Source organism: Enoplosus armatus, chromosome 18 (genome assembly GCF_043641665.1).
Source record: "Enoplosus armatus isolate fEnoArm2 chromosome 18, fEnoArm2.hap1, whole genome shotgun sequence".
NCBI lineage: Eukaryota > Metazoa > Chordata > Actinopteri > Centrarchiformes > Enoplosidae > Enoplosus > Enoplosus armatus.
This window is the reverse complement of record NC_092197.1, coordinates 11,142,473-11,159,714: the sequence shown is the minus strand read 5'-3', so window position 1 is coordinate 11,159,714 and position 17,242 is coordinate 11,142,473. Positions and strand designations below refer to the sequence as shown.

The 17,242-nt window shown below is 39.9% G+C and overlaps 1 protein-coding gene across 1 annotated transcript; it reads left to right on the top strand.

Annotated features, from left to right (window-relative positions):
* Nucleotides 1-1,393: 1,393 nt before the first annotated feature.
* On the top strand, nt 1,394-13,249 carry LOC139300961 (anthrax toxin receptor 1-like). The gene is made up of 18 exons (XM_070924180.1): nt 1,394-1,599; nt 3,960-4,031; nt 4,134-4,205; nt 4,322-4,403; nt 4,533-4,566; nt 4,865-4,944; nt 5,303-5,371; nt 5,477-5,557; nt 5,666-5,726; nt 5,859-5,957; nt 7,177-7,246; nt 7,605-7,683; nt 8,340-8,435; nt 8,557-8,598; nt 8,707-8,799; nt 11,247-11,405; nt 12,127-12,207; nt 12,872-13,249. The coding sequence occupies exons 1-18, from the start codon at nt 1,394-1,396 to the stop codon at nt 13,247-13,249; spliced, it is 1,854 nt and encodes a 617-aa protein (XP_070780281.1).
* Nucleotides 13,250-17,242: the final 3,993 nt, after the last annotated feature.

Here is a 17,242-nt window from a genome sequence, read left to right as displayed (position 1 = left end):
TGTCCAAAGGTAACATAAATTGCCTCACTAATCATCTCACTAATTAACATTGTCAAATGTCAAACAAAATGTCAAACTGTTTCTTTAAGCTGATAAAGAGGTACCACATGTGGCCTGCATTGACATCTCACAGTAAGATCTCAGCTGTGGTCTGTAGAGACTTACTGTAAATGGACAGTTTGTTCGGGGTGTTGACACATGGACATTAACTCAGTCTACAGTCTGTTCTGTAAACATGAAATCATAAATGGCTTGAACACTACAGCAGCGTGGCAACACAAACACTTGTCCTCACACACGAGGAGCAGAGCAGACGGAGGGCACCTGGTGGACAGGTGAGGAATGACTTTAAGTCTGACTGAAGTGATGAATTGTCTGAACCTCTCAATGTAGAATGACTGAAAGTTGGAAAAGGAGCACAACGTTTAAAGGAATAGTTGAATATTTTACACTTTTGCTTTTTTGCAGAGAGAAGATTGATACCTCTCGCATATTTGCACAGTACAGTATGAAGCTGGAACCAGCAGTCTATTAGCGTAGCTTAGCATAAACTCTGGATAGCATATGGAAACAGCTAGCCTGGCTCTGTCCAAAGGTAAAACAATCTGTCTACCAGCACCTCTAAAGCTCGCCAATCAACACTTTATATTTTGTCTATTAAATCAGTACATGAATAGAAATGTAAAAACAACAACATGTTAGTGGCTATTTCTTTCTGTTATTGTGCTCCTGAAAATGTATCTTTCCTCTCACCATCCTTGACAGCTAACTTTTGCTGTTATGGAGAAAGTCTGTGGATGCAGTGCAGAGTCTTGAATTATTTTAAATTGTTTCTGAATGTATGAGTAAGTATATCTTTAGTATCCTTCTCTACTTAAGGAGCGACACTCAATGTCATTATTATAGGTAACTTTTATATGGAGGACTGAAACTGAATGTCCATTTAAAGTTTAAGTACAGTGAGTTGCATGGTGCATGTGTTTACCACTAAGTGGCACTGATGCGTAAGGTGTAGAAGTGAGACCTAAACCTGCAAGAAAAGTGAAAGAAAGAACAAAGAAAAGAATTAGAAGAAGTAAATGTCTGGTGCAAGCTGTGGGTTCATTCAGACAAACACATGAAAGAAACAGTTAATCACCCACTAAGACTTTTTCTTGTTGATGTGAAGTCATGGCACTGCGTGATAAAATTATTTAGTGTGGAGAAAGAGGGAGACTTAGTTCCACAACTTCACTCCTCCTCTGTCGGCACACATCTGCTGCTGAGGAGATGGGACACTGATCCAGAGAGGAGCGTCTTGAATGCCTTGGAGATCGCTCTGCACAGCATGGCTGACATCATCAGTTTGCTGTGAGAGGGGAAGCAGACGAGAATCTCCAGCTGGAGAGCATTTATGTTTACCTTCTCTTTGGTTGAGCTGCTGCTTTCTCTTAAACGTGGGGTGATGTCCCAGTGCTGGTGCAGGCAGGCCCTGCTCGGTGTGGAACTGGGCATGCTGGTGGCGGTCCTGGTGGCCGGCAGCGCAGGACAGATCCACGACAGGAGGGAGGCAGGGTCGTCCTGCTACGGAGGATTTGACCTGTACTTTGTTTTGGACAAGTGAGTGTTTTACTTTTACTTTCTGATGACAGAAGAGGGCTTTTAATATTTGGAGCATGACTCATATGAGATTATTTTGAAGACACAGGTGCAAACATCAGTCAAGATCATTGGCATTGATGGGCTACTACTTGCACAATATGTGCTCCTGTACTATAAGCAGGTTTTATCCTGTTGATGAAGTATTGGTCACTCTGATGTTTATCTTGTTGTGTAAAATGAAAATAGGACAGGTTTCAGACTCAGTAGAGACAAAATGAATCATGTGATTCATGTGGAGTCATAACTGCCCAAACAAATCACCCGTGGATATAATTTATGATTGTTTTGAAATGTCACTTGTCTGGTTCTTTCTGCTTAAGGCATGCTAGAGGCATGTTTGCAAGGATCAATCAAAAAAGGCAAGAGAGTGAAACACTCATTCAGTCATCAGATCTGCTGATTTCTTGTGGTACAGTGTGTGGTGTTTATCTACCACAGCATTTTATAGCTCCATCTGCAGAGGAAACCAATCAATGGCATTACAATTAATTCTTCCCCCGCGACAAACTGGGGCTGCAACATTATCAATTCATCTGCTGATTATTTTCTCATTTAATTGATTAGTGGTTTGGTCTATAAAATGTCAGAAGAGTGAAAAATGCACATTGCATTTCCCCAGAGATATTCAGTTCACAATGATATCAAACAGAGAAAAGCAGCAAAACCTCACACTGGAGAACAAGAGCATGGCTGGCACTTTCTCTTGAAAATGACTTAAATGACTAAATGATGATCAAAATAGTTATATTTTCTTGCAATCAACGAATCAATTAGTCTGACTAATTGTTTCAGCTCTATTTGCAACACTGCGTCATTTTATTTACCAAACACAGATTTGGAGCAGATTTCTAGAGACTTGAATGCTCCTGTGAGGGTTAAATCAGACAGTCCATTAAACTCATGAAGCTAACGTGAAGCTCCTGAACAGATCATGTCAAGTCATATGTTGTTGTTAAGTAGGCCAGGTCATAGTGAATGTTCAGTATGAGCAACTTAAAAGTTGTAAGAATTGACAGAAACGTGCTTATGCATTCACTTCAATGATAAAGAGCACTGCTGGGATTTCTGTTGTCAAACTGTGGCCACGTTTCACTGACAGGAGCCCTCATCTATAGTCCCAACTCCAGCTCTCTCTGCTTCAGTGTGCAGAACCCTTTCTCCATTAGAGCCAGATGTTCCAAAGATCCTGAGTCTTTGGCTGTCTGTGCTCTGGGACTCACATCACAGGATAAATGAAAACATAAGGGAGGGAGAAGGCAAAGAGAGGCAGTGCAGCGTGAGAAGAGGCTGCGGAGGTTATGCGCATTTGCCTCAATATTCTTTTTAATTGCTGACATCCGCTCTAAAAGCTGCATTCTTCTTCTGATTGTTTTGTTGAGTCGGCACCTGTTTTCAAAATCGGGACCTGATATGAAGCTGAACTCTTTCGAGAAAGCGACGTGGCACTTTGGTTTTTGTTTGGCATTTAAAAATGGTCGGTGAAGCCACATGAGAGAAAGTGGAAATATTAAGCATCAGCACGCAGAAGGAAATACAAAGGCTAAAACTCTCTGGCTCCTCTGTGAGAAGTTTCACTATGATGAATACATAGATGGGCTCATCCACTATGTTTTTACAGTACATATAAAATGCTGACAGCTCATGGCACATAGACAACAGCAAAACAAAAGTGCAGAAAGCAGCTACAGCATAAGAAATCATTTGGAATAGCTTAAAACCACAAAGGATACCAGTTTGGTTATTTTGAATTGTTTGTAACCCTTGTAACATGTGTAAGAACTTTGACCAAACTAACATATTTTAATTTATCAACATTAAAATAATAGGCAACAATTTAGATAATCAGTTAAACCATTTTTTCAAGCAAATATGCAAAAGAAACAGCCGGTTCCAGCCTCTCAAATAAGAAAATGTCCTGCTTTTCTAGCAGCCCTATATTTCGTTGTAATGTAAATGCTGTGTGTGAATGGTGATCAATCCTTGTTCGGATCACAATCTCAAAAGCCAATCAAAGCTTTAACGGGACATTCCACCTTTGTATGCATGATTTCATGCAATACTGAATCATTTGAACACTCTTTTAAATGTTTACAGCATAGACTAGATGTAAAGTGTAGTGTTATATCTAGTTATAACTCATATACAAGCTTTGATTCATGGTTTATGCTCAGCATCTCCATAGGAGTCATGAAATTAAACATGGGGTCCTAAAATGACTGCGTGACTTAGAAACTGGAGGGCATTTAGGACGGCTACACTTCTCTAATTACATTTTCATGAAAGATAGTTAATTGGTCTTCATTGATTCTTCTTCTCAGGTCTGGCAGTGTGCAATATTACTGGAATGAGATATATTACTTTGTTGACCACCTGGCTCACAAGTTTATCAGGTAGGTCCTCAGAGAAACATCACATTTAAAGAGTGTAAAGAAATAAAGAGAAAATGATATCGAATGTAAAACATGACAGTCGAGTCTTCTTCTTCTTTCCAGTCCTCAGCTGCGGATGTCTTTTATTGTATTTTCAACAGAAGGACGGACTCTCATGGCACTAACAGAAGACAGGTACATGCATACATACACAGCCTTGCTCTGTTGTATTTCTTATATTGTGTTGAATTTAATCTCATTCCATTTCAATTAATATACATTTCTATTCTCTGGAACTCATCAATGATCAGAGAGCAGATTCGGGCTGGACTGGAGGAGCTAAGCATGGTGCAGCCGGGCGGCGACACCTTCATGCACAGAGGTTTTCAAAGAGTAAGCCATCTGTTAAGTCAATGGGAAACTGATCCTGCTTACCCAACAGTATGGCATCTAGCTTTTTTTTTTTTTAAATGAGGCTCATTTAAATTTATAGCCACTGACGCCTCAATACTTCTCCCTCAGGCCAGCGAGCAAATATACTACGGGACTGGAGATGGTGAGTAGAACATTTTCCTCTTTAACACTTAATCATTCCCTCTATTAGAGGAGTCTTCTTTATCCATTCATCAGGACTCGATTCAAACACATGGAAGAATCATCATCATCATCATATGAAGAAAGAAATGACAACAAAAACGCAGCTGCCCTTTCCATCACATGACAATTATGTTCAAAATATTTGGCTCACGTTGATTCTCATTTGAAAAACACATTAAAACAATGTATTTCACTGGATGAAAATGATCTGTCATTATTTAAACAGCAATTTTTTCCAATCTGGCTCCGACTTTCAGGTTACCGGACAGCCAGTGTTATCATCGCCCTGACGGACGGTGAACTGAGAGAAAACCAGTTTGACCTGGCACAAAGAGAGGTGACATGAAAACCAGTGAGGCTTTACAATGAAATTAAGGGTGTTAACATTACATTAATGCACTATTGACACAATGTTTAATACAGAATTAATATCTTCTCAAACCTACCCTTTTCCCAAATGTAATAATGCAACATATTACTTATTTTTCCCTTCACTATGTTACTTGAAAATAATATGAAATTAGAGAATTTAAAGACTTGTTGTGCTTGGGTCTCTCAGGGCAGATGTTTTCCAACAGCGTGGAAAAAGCTTTGAAGTTTTGACCCATAAAGAGAAGTCTCCCCATTGTGATGTAGTGAGCATTCATCATTTTACTGCTGCTTATTTGTTTGTTTGTATGTTTGTTTAATGTCAGGCCAGCAGAGCGCGCCAGTTGGGCGCCACTGTGTACTGTGTCGGAGTAAAAGACTTCAATGAAACCCAGGTAAATCAGTCCATCAGCCAATAAACCAGTTAACCAGTGGATGAATGAATCAATCATCCAAACAATAAGACATAAAAAAAAACATTCAGTCGTGTTTCTCGACAGCTTTCAACGATAGCAGACAGTAAGGACCATGTTTTCCCTGTGAATGATGGATTTCAGGCGCTACAAGGGGTCATTGACTCGGTGCGAAAGACACAAGCATGACACTTGCATGCATATTCATACCTGACTGCATAGTTTAATGTACTGTGCCTTTAGTCCAGCTTTTTACATTTTTATTTTCCCTTTCAGATCCTGAAGAGATCCTGCATTGAGATCCTGGCTGTAGAACCCTCCAGCATCTGTGAAGGAGGTAAAGAGACTCAAACACTGTACTGTATATACTACTACATTGATGACTTTACCTAAGCTTCTTCGAAAATACACATTGCATAACCTACTGCGAGGAAAAATGATATAAATGGTCAATTTAATCCCACTTCAGAATCCTTCCAGGTGGTAGTCAGAGGAAATGGTTTCCTTCACGCCCGAGACGTACAGAAAGTTCTCTGCAGCTTTCGCATCAATGACACAGTTACTCTGAGTAAGTACACTCTCCAAGGTTTTCATTCACAAACTTTAGTCCTGAGGTATTTTACACTTGTGTAATTACGCAAATGTTTGCTAACATGTTCACCATATCAACTTTACAAGGCCATAATATGTCAAATGTGAGAGCGTGTTGTGGTGTTCTGCTCCCAAGAGGCCAAACAAAAAACACATTACTGCAGCTTTAAGTAGCTGACTATTTCTCTATTGCAATGCACAATATATCAGTCTGAACCAAATCATTGGTAAACCTGTGTAGACTTGGATGAAGAACCAAATTTGTTCCAAAAGCCTATGCATTGATTAGACTGTGAAAACGTGTGTGAGTGTGTGTGAATCCTAGCACTGAAGGGTGTAAATGTACAGCCGGTAAGCTTAGCTTAGCATAAAGACTGCAAACAGCTAGTCCGGCTCTGTCCAAAGGTAACATATAGTTTATGAAGAACCTGTGAAAATCATCTTATAGTATAGATTATGTAATTCTTATGGTAATTTTACACACAGAGTGGTACAGAAGGTGGATTACATCAGCGTTTATCCTAATAGAAGAATGTTAATATGTGTGTAAATTAATTTAGCAAAAAACTATGTATCACCTCATCCTCTGTCGTCCACACTGTATTGCGAAGTGACCAACAGAAGAAAACAACACTGTAGGTGTGTGAACCAGACATCACAAAGAACTCATCCAACTATTAATAGACCACTACAAAAGAAGCAGTTTGGGGGATTTCACTCAGCCATTTACATCATTGCGCCAAGTTTGTTTTGGCCGTGGAGATGGGGATGGGTGAGGGAGAGCAGCACTTTGTGGCTCACAATGATTTAAATCCCCGTCCTCCCCGAAAAACCATCAGCACCATCTTCCTCTGGTATAACGCTCAACGCTTCTCAGATGTCCGAAGGGGAATGTGGATCTCATCAGGGACTAGCACTGTCTTTGCACACACTAGACACTCACTCAGCCAGGGTAAATAAACCACAAACCTCCCTCATTTGCTTCATTTTCCATAAGGAGAGGAAGTCCAGGAATTTAATAACAAAAAGAATATTTTGAGGCTTGAATCTCTGGTCTGGTAGAGAAAAGTCAAGTAAACTTTTCCTTTACATCACTTTCACTATGATCCTGACTTATCATTTATCTCACTAGATACAGTATACTCTCATTACAGCATATCATGATACAGATTCTCATGTTGATTCTGTTTCCACAGTGAAAAGGCCTTTGGTGGTGAAAGATACCTACCTTCTGTGCCCAGCTCCTGTTCTGGAAAAAGAGGGAACGTAAGTGATGACTGATACTGTTCACAGTCAAGGGTGTCTGGCTCATATTAGATTGAAGACATCAAAATAGAAACTAAAATACCAACTAAAATAGTAACTTAAAGTTTGTGATCCACAACATTGCACACCTCATGATAATGTAAACCAGTTTTAATATGCATGATGATTTTTGTTGAGGATCCTTGCATTTATTTCATGGAAATGGAAACAGCATATCATTTTCATGTATAGCTACAATCAACACGTATTAGCTTATATATGCAGAGTTAGAGTTAGAGGAGCTCTGCATGCACCAACTGAGGCGCTAACTGTCAGCAAATTATCATCGCTCTCATTTACTCTCCTACCATTTCCACAGGTCTGCCACTCTCCACGTCAGCATGAACAATGGCCTGAGCTTCATATCCAGCTCTGTCACCATCACTGCAGTCACTTGTGTGAGTACAATGTAAAACAACATGGTACTAAAAATCTGAACTCATACATCAGTATCTGACTTGTCATTTTGTGTCTTGTCTAAAGGACACTGAATATTTCCTCCAACTAGCAAATCTACAAAAATCTACAAATGATATGTTATTGCATTGCAGGCCATGTAGAATCAAAGCATCCTGTCACACGTCTGCAGCTGCAGCATCTTGAATCTCTGCCTCAGTTTGCTGCATTTCATTAGTGGCCTTGATTCACACAAGATGTTATAAGATTTGAAAGTAATCCATAATGTCCTCTGCAACTATTCCCCACCCTGCTAAACGTCCTTGAAAAGACATGGAAGAGGCAATCTGTTGATTAGTCATCAAAAATACCAAACTTTAGTTTTGATTGAAAGTGAAAGTTATGCCAATATAAAATATCATTAAGTAAGAAATATCTCTAGCAATCATTTAAACATGCACATAAGAAAAACATGTTTTTTTTTTATAAAGAAACACGAGGTTCAGTAAAGTTGTGAACAAGTTTAAGATTATAAGTGACTTGTGTGCTTGCTGGGTTGTACATATATGTTTTCATGTGGTGTTTTTGTCATTTTGTCACAGAAATCAGTGATTGTAACTCACCCTGCTTTTGTCCCTATATCTTTTTTCCCTTCTAGTCTGATGGGACCTTTGTGGCCATAGCTCTGCTCATCCTGCTGTTCCTGCTCACCATCACTCTGCTGTGGTGGTTCTGGCCTCTCTGCTGCACTGTGGTACGACAGCCATCATGGATCCTCACAGAGTGAAGAACATACAGCGGCAAATGTGTTTATGTTACGACGCACCTGCCATCCTTTGAGGCTTACAATATGTATTTATTTTTCATGTTTGCAGGTCATTCACGAGCCACCTCCTCCAGTAATAGAGGACATCTCTGTAAGTGGTTTGCACTTCTGAGCACAAGCACAACACATCTGCTCTTCGGCTATAGTCTTATCCATTTGCTTTACTCTTTACTCTCAATACTGTTCCCTTCTTCTTTAGGATGATGAGGATGGCTTTCCCAAGAAGAGGTGGCCCACAGTGGATGCTTCATACTACGGGGGACGTGGAGTCGGAGGCATCAAGAGAATGGAGGTAAAAAGAGAGAAACGCAACCCAGATAGCAAATTATTTAATATGTAATAATCATCATGCAGACGTACAGAAACTTAGTGTTGAGTTATTATGCTTATATGGAAATTAAATCACAGCTAAGGTGTGATGTCTGACAACTAAACAGAGTTATTGCTTTTATAAAATGGTTACAACATTATTTGTATATATTGTGAAAATGATTAATCATACTCAGGGTCATAGTACAAAGTATAAATCAATCCATAAGAGCTGGAAGATGATACAGGAACAGCCAAAACAGAGCCAAACAACGAGTATTCAAATTAAATCTACTGTATATCTGTATCTAGTGACCGGCTTCAGGTTTATAAACGAAACGTGGTAACCTGGGATCTAGCACTTGGCCAGTTTGGCAATGTTGAAAGACGGGAGTGAGATCAAACACAAGTACAGCAGGAAAACAAAGGGAAACAAGAAGTGGCTCATTCATTTAAAAGAGATGAGTGTGCAAGTCCACGCTGGAAGAGACTGAGTCACTCTGTTATTGTGGCTAGTTCAGAGAGCCAGTGAGAGTTAAGATGAGGCCATCTGGCCAGTAAACTGCAAGAACGACAGATCTACCAAATGCTTGGTAGAAAAAAAAGTCAAACTTTGGATTTGCTAGTTTTAAGGCCCGGAGGCAATGATGTGTACTCTGTTAGCAGCCGAATCATGCAAGCTTGCATGATTTGTTTGTGGTTGTTGCACAACAGGCCAGTGTTTTTGGTTTTCGAGAGTGTGCTCAGGAGAAATGAAGGTGCCTATCAGTGAAATCTTGAGTAAAGGTTTGGATTTTGCAGCCTGAGATAGTTAAAGGAAAAATTCATCTCAGTTTCTGTGAGGAAAGGAAGGAAAAGGCAAGCAGTGGAAAGAAAAGTTCAGTCATGATGTCAAAAGAAGAAACAGTCAGACATCTGAGCCCTGTGCTACATGATACCTGAGAGCAGCCGTCAGCTGGGTAAGAGTTGAACCACAGAAATGAGACGTCCGCAGGTCAAGAGGGACCATATGTGTCTGTTGTCTAAGAGGAAGAAGGTCAAGGAGACAGAAGTCACCCTCTCAGTGTGAAGAGCTTTACAGACTGGTAGTGCAGTCTGAGTGAGGAGTCTGTGCTGAGAATTTGAAGCGGCATTGCTTCCAAAGAGAGCAATGGAAAATATGCACAACTTCATTTAAGTGCTTTCTCTGCCAAGTTAAAGCCTTTGTGGCTTGTCTGTGGCAGCTGCAAAGGACTAGATCTGAGTAATGAACTTCCAAGGTTGCTTTGACAGTACTGGTTTCACTCTTGATGTGACGGATTGTTCTTGACATTTACTTTGGCTTTTTTAGTGTCTCTGAGCATCAAGGTAATTATTATTATTAGGAAAAAAATAACTTGAAAAAAATCTTTTAGTGAAACACTTTTTACCTTTGAGAAGGCAAATTACCTGTGGCAGTGGGTCTCTTGCTGAATTTGAAGTTTTATGCCAAACAGGTTCAAAAGTAATGCTATATGTTCTCTCAGAGGGTTAGGAAAAATCCCAAATGAAACTTTGGAACATAAATAGTCAATTAAACAAGGGAGCCAACTTCTGTTGTTGTGTGGATTTCAGAGGACTGGGTTCAATTAAACTCCATGAAGACATGTTACAACTATCTGGATATGCAAGGAAAGAGTGATGTTTCATATGTAAAAATAATGCAGCAAGTTGCTGCAAAGATTAACATAATTTACGACAGTTGTAGATGCAAAAGCATTCGTAAAATGGGTTGTCCTGGAGCTGACAGCTCAAATCAGGTCACAACATCATGCTGACGTGGCGTCTTGTTATCTCAAATTAATTTTGGATTGTAACAAGACTAAGAGTCTACAGCCAGGCTAGCTGCTCTATGAGGCTGTACTTACAGCTAAATGCTAAAAGTCAGCATGCTAACATGCTAAATGACAGTGCTAACTTGCTGATGATAAGCATGTTCACCATCTTTGTTTAGTGTGTTAGCATGCTAATATTTACTAATTAGCACTAGACACAAAGTGTAGCTGAGCTGATGGGAATGTCATTTGTCTTCATGTGTTTGTTTATTGTTTATGTAAGTATTGGACAAATTAAACATTTTAACTGTTGCCAGAGGAAAAGTTACAGTATCACCAAAGTTATTACAATTCATCCTGGGAAACGTGAATAGGTTATCTGTACCAAGTTTCATAGTAATGCTTGGTAATTGAGATTTTTCAGTCTGGACCAGAGAGACGGACCAGCCAACCGACAGATCAACATTGCCCTAACTAGAGCCACATTGCTAACGTGGCTAAAAATAATCGTAAACACAATCAAAAACACGAAGGCTGATTTCCCGGCCATATTCCTATTTTAAACCTGTTTTCATCTAACTGAATGCGTCCTATCCGTCACTGCAGCATAGTGCTAAAAGCTTCCGTTTCTGTTCAGGTCCGATGGGGAGATAAAGGCTCAACTGAAGAAGGAGCCAAACTCGAAAAAGCTAAAAACGCTCGAGTTGTGATGCCCGCAGAGGAATTTGATCCACCACGGCCTTACTACACCATGCACAAATCTATCCGCCCCCAGAAGTGGTACTCTCCCATCAAGGTGTTCACTTTTTTCATTATTTTTAATTTATTTATTAATTCACACAGGACCTTTGGGATTCTGTGCATGTTACTCTTATCTTATGTTTGATTCTGTAATTTGTAACCAGATAGCACATCTCATTGTCTTCCTCAGTTTGCTCAGTTGTCATAGAGATGTACTACTGTCATCAAATGTATTTCATGACATGGATCACATGTGTGCAACATATGTTATACACAGTACGTATACTATTCCAGATATTAAAGCCGTCTTCCTTACAACAGCGCCTATCCACCAAATAAAATATTTCACTTTTAGTGTTTCTGGGAGTGATGTGTTACCAGGAAATAGTTAATAAAATTTGTTTCCTAACATATTAGTCAGCTGAATGGAGGGTAATAGGAACCAGACATGAACTGAGCTAACCCCTGAGTATGGAATCTGTTGAGCGGGTGCTATTCTTGACTAAATAAATTCTTTGTTTATCTGTCTCTCCACCACATAAAGCTTCCTATGCAAGAATCAAAGAGAGACATCTGAAGCAGATACAGTCTGGCAGAGTCACAAATAAACAGATACACTCTGAATGTTAGCTTGCTCAGTTTTTCAAAAGGATTGCTTTTTACTGCACTGCTGGCCAATGCACACAAATGATGTTAACATTCTGGTTGTTATCAGAGATCATTGGTATTTATACTATTTTTCATTTGTACTGTCATCTGTTATTGTCTTTCTCCAGGGAAAACTGGACGCTTTGTGCGTTTTCCTGAGAAAAGGCTATGACAGAGTGTCTGTGATGCGACCTCATCCTGGAGACAAGGTGAGACACATCGACAAGCCAGAGATAACAGAATAATAGAAAGTCATGGCATGGTGCTTTGACTTCCTCTACGGAGCAATGAAAAACAGCTCTTTACAGCTGTATGATAAGCACACATTCATTCAAAACAAAGCAATTAATAAGACTGTGAGCCAACTATGTCAACTTTTGGCGATAAGTCTTATCTGCACGATATTAACTACAGTTACTCTGTGGACTAAACATTTTTAAAAAGTCAAAGCTGCATTAAATCAAAAGAATGACTTCAAGGAAACCCTCAAGTGGCATAGTGAGTAGACAAAGGTAAAAACAACTGCAGTATTGTCTGAGGAACACTCTTGTCTGCAGAAGTCATTAACAGTAGTAGCCGCCTGCCTCCTCCAGCTCCCAGCGTCAGCACGACTAGGTTGGCAGGAATGCTGTTTACTTCCATGACCCTCACTAACAGAGGAATTTCCTCTTTCCATCTGTTGGAAGCTGTACCCCTCCAAACCCGCCACTCGCTGTGCCATAGTAGATTTAAGGATTTTTCATGGAATACACTGCAGTTTCTTTACAGATGAACTTCTCTTTACATTTCTTTTCAAGTTTGCAAACAAAATATGCCTCTACAATGAACTGTGATTACACTCACACTGAGCCAACTTGTTTTTCTTGATAACAGGGCAGGTGCATAACCTTCACCCGAAGCGCACCCTACCCTTCTCCTCGCTATCCCATCTACAACCATCCTTCCACGCCCGTCTACACTTTGCCCCACAGCTACCAGCGTCGTCCATCAGACGACAGCCACCTCTTCCATCTGCCACCTTCGCCAACTTCAACGCTCCCCCCTCTACCGTCCACTCCTCCACCGTCCACCACCACCCCTCCCATGTACACACCACCTCCAAACAGAGCCCTGCCCCCAGCCAACGCGAGCCCAGTCTCTGCACCCCCGTCTCCCACTGGCTCCCTACCGCCTCCGCCTCTGGGCCCACCCCCATGTAGAGCACCTCCTCCGTCACGCCCTCCTCCACACCCCAGCCATGAGAACCACTGATGACGATGATTAAGGATCAAAAATTTGAGGAGGAGGATCCAAGCTCAGGATGGAAACCTGAACAGACCTTCTCACTGTGCCTCTGTGTAATGAAGTCCAAACTGAGTGAGAGCTAAAGTGACTGCATAATGCTGGTGATTCAATACCTGCACAGTGAAAACTTTAAGCAATTAAGTCTGTTTTCCTCAACAAGTGGCTCATGCATGATGTGCCATGAACTATGACTTGTCTAGAAAGTGAATATTTAGTGTAGCGAGCACAGCTTTGGCTATTAAATGCTATAGGAGCTAAGCAATTTATTAACATTTCTTCCTATTATCAAATCAGACAAGTTGGTCAAGCATTGCGACGTGCTATGGCGTGGTATAAACTTGCATTTTAGCCTTTGCCTGATGTGAATCTTTTGATCTAAAACAAATCTTTCACTGCTTTGCGCAGTGAAGAACAATAGTCATGAGCAGAAACAGCGGAAGACCCAGTGGCTCAGCAACTGCGCCATGTGTTTTATACATACAAGTCTGTATATTTTGTGAATGATATTCATTAAATCACAGAAATATATATGTAAACATCATATTGAATTATGTCTGATTTCCATGGAAAATGTCTGAAATGATTTTCAAGAAAGCGAATAAGCATCCCCCACAGAGAGACAAGCCCAGTGAATGCTATTAATAAGATACCTTTAAAAAGATCTATAATGAAATACAAGTCAGTACATGTTTCTTATGATCTTGAGCATTCTTGTCGAAAAATTATCAACATGGAAATAAATCCTAGTTAGGAGCCTTTAATCTGTAAAGATGTCTGAAAGAAGTTACATCTTTGGCAGCATGTGAGGCTGACTGTCATTTCTAAATTATGTAACACTGACAAACGTGACCTCTGGAAGATCACCCTGAGATGATTTAGCTGGCAGAATGGCTGTTTTTGAGTCTCTTGATTAGATGTTTTCATACCAATATATTGTGCAAACGATCAGTAAAAAGTTGTTTTTCCATTTTTCCCTGTTTTGCTCCACTCATCCTCATCGTCAGAGAGAGAGAGATCAGAACTGTGATGGATGTTTTTTAATACTGAGCTCAATCACAGGTGCTGCTGGTTAGTGAGGACAGATTCGTTTACTCTAACTTATAACCACCATTTTAAAGGCTCTATACGCCTATGGCTCACTTTCACAGTGCGTGTAGGTGCACAGCCATGCAGCTAGATGAACACACTTCCAATAAAGGTCCACAGCAGATTGCCTTTGAGGTTTTTTACTGGAAGCAATTGTGAAACTGGGAAAACAGTATTGGAAAACACTCAGAAAACTGGATTCACAAAAGTATAGACTAACCGTGCTTAGTAGTTATATTGTGCTTCATGTCAGGAAGAAACAAAGTGTCACCAGTGAAAGATCAATATTACATTCTCATAGGAAGTACAACACAGAGATTAATCTAGAAACATACACATAAAGTCCTCAAAAATACACAAGTTATCCTAACAGTAATTCAATTCAATTCAGTCACTTAGCTAGCAAGCTAGAATTACATATTAGCAACATATTAGCTCCAAACCGCTAGTATAGTGGCTATCTTGGTTAGCTAATCATAGAAAAAAAATGAATTGTACTCTGTTTGCGTCATCACTGACAGATGTAGTGTTGCACAACTGTTATATTCCCATCTGCAGTATGAAATGCATTGTACCGTTAGCAGAAAGTACATGCCATGGACAGTGCCTATAAAATATAGTAAATATAGTGCACTATATGGTAAATAGGGAGGGATTTTGATTTATTACTGCATAAAGTTGGTGACATAATGGGGGTCATAATTCCCAGTGTAGCTCCACCCATCTTAAACCTGAGGTCTAATCAGCAAGAGGAATTGAAAACACCTGTGTGGGTGTGCAGGGTCTTTCACTTAAAAAAACAACAACTTATTTTTGTCTTAACAATGAAAAGATGAAACACACGTAGGCCTGGTTATAAATAAGACCCCTGATTATAACCAGGCATGTTAAAGGTCATTAAAAAACAGTAGGATACATATATTCACTTGGCTCTGTCTGCCTTTATGCCTGCAATGCTTTCAGAAAGGTTTATTTGCTAGTGATCAAAAGAATGAGGAAGTGAATACAAACAACCAAAAAAAAGAGGCTTCTTCTTCTGAGTGACTGGCAGCAAGAGGACAAGAGGAGTTGAGCTGCAGTTGAGGTGGTTGTTAGACCTGGTAAAGATGCCGCGTGATGTCTGGGCTGGGGCGCTCTGCAAACAGCTACAATGTGGATGGACTGATGGAAGGATGAATACAGTGAAATTATCTAGTTATAACTGTACTTTAAAATGTTTGGAGTAAATAGTTTTCATTTGTATAGACCCTCTCTGAATAAAAAAAAATGTAACGTGATATCAGAGTTTGGGATTATGCAACAAGCCAAAGAGCAGCCAGTCAGCTGAGTCTTATTTCCAGTCAGATCTACTAAAATAAATCCTAATATATATTTTCCATGTGCTCTCCTTAGTTTCAGTTCTTTCTTCATTTGGGAATGCTTTCACACATACGCACGCAGACAGACCTGCAGTCCTGCGGGCAGTGAGCTCATGGAGGCGTGTCTGAGAACAGTGCCAGAAGCAGAGGCAGTCGGATAAAAGGCAGACAATAAAATCAAAATCCAACTATGATGCCATGGAGATCTGGAAGAGGTATTTACACAGCCTAACACTTTACCAAGTCCATCAGCAAGCAGTGAAAAGACAGCTGAGGTTAAGAAAATGTTTAATTATACCTTCCTATTGAAGAGCATAGGTAACTGGAGCTATTTTAAGCTTCTTTTCCTGTTTCCAGCTTTGTGTTGGCAGAGAGTTTGTCTTTTTTTCTGATGACCATATAACACAATATTAAATTGTCATTCCCAAAATGGACAACAATGCAAAACATATGTCTCAGCACAATTCACTAACCACTATCTATGTTTGAAAGCTCACAGCATACTGTAGTACCTTCTGTAACATCAGAAAAAGCACATAGCACATGAATATGTGACTTTAAGGAGGAGAATTTAGAAATATGGTTAGCAGCGGCTTCAACTTGGCCAGTGGCACCGTCTACCTTGGCTGCACAAACAAAGGCAATCACTGACGTCATGCAGCCAATCAGTTCCACAGTTCTGCAGGTTTATGAACCACAGTGTGGCTTACACTCAGCCTTGAACTAATTCATAGCAAAGCCTCAGGTTTATCTATTTCCATTCACGTATACAGATCTTGACATGTTTACTATGATGAAATCAGCTCATGACCTGGCTCACTGATTCTTTTTCCATGTGCTCCTCTTGTCCCAAAATGAATCTCTTACGAAATCTAAGCTCACATGACATTTTACGTATTGTTGAATAAAAAGCAAGTAGCTCATCTTTCACACAAACTCAACTTATCCTTTTTTTCATTCCTGAAGTAGAGGTTTAAGCTGTAACTCCCATGCTTATGTGCTGGTTTAAAGGGGTCTCAGTCTGACATGAAATAGCAGACACTTGTATTTATAGTGTTTTTGGATCAACCTGTTTCTTTGTTTTAATCTTTTTTTCCATTTTACCTCTGCAATTTGTTTAATCTGCTTAATCTGTTATGAGTAAAAATGAAGATAAACTTAAAACCTTCCTGGAAAGACAATGCCATGTGGATTAAACAACATCCTGCTGCAACTAAGATACAGAGGAGTAGGGAGTCATCATGCTCATGAAGTAAACCTCAAGTCTATATCAACAGTAGAGACATGAAACAACATCTTAGCCTCTTCAAGACCCTGCGGTGCTGTAATTGTGGCTAAACTTTTAACATACATTTGCCATCATGTCCCAGCTCAGGTACAGCCATGAACGCCTGAATCTATGAAACAAGTTGGCAATGAGGCACAAGTAGAAATTAAGATCCACTAGGGACATTACACTATACTTTACATTGACACCATAATGTTGATACAGGTGTGTCTCTCCAGCCACCTAATA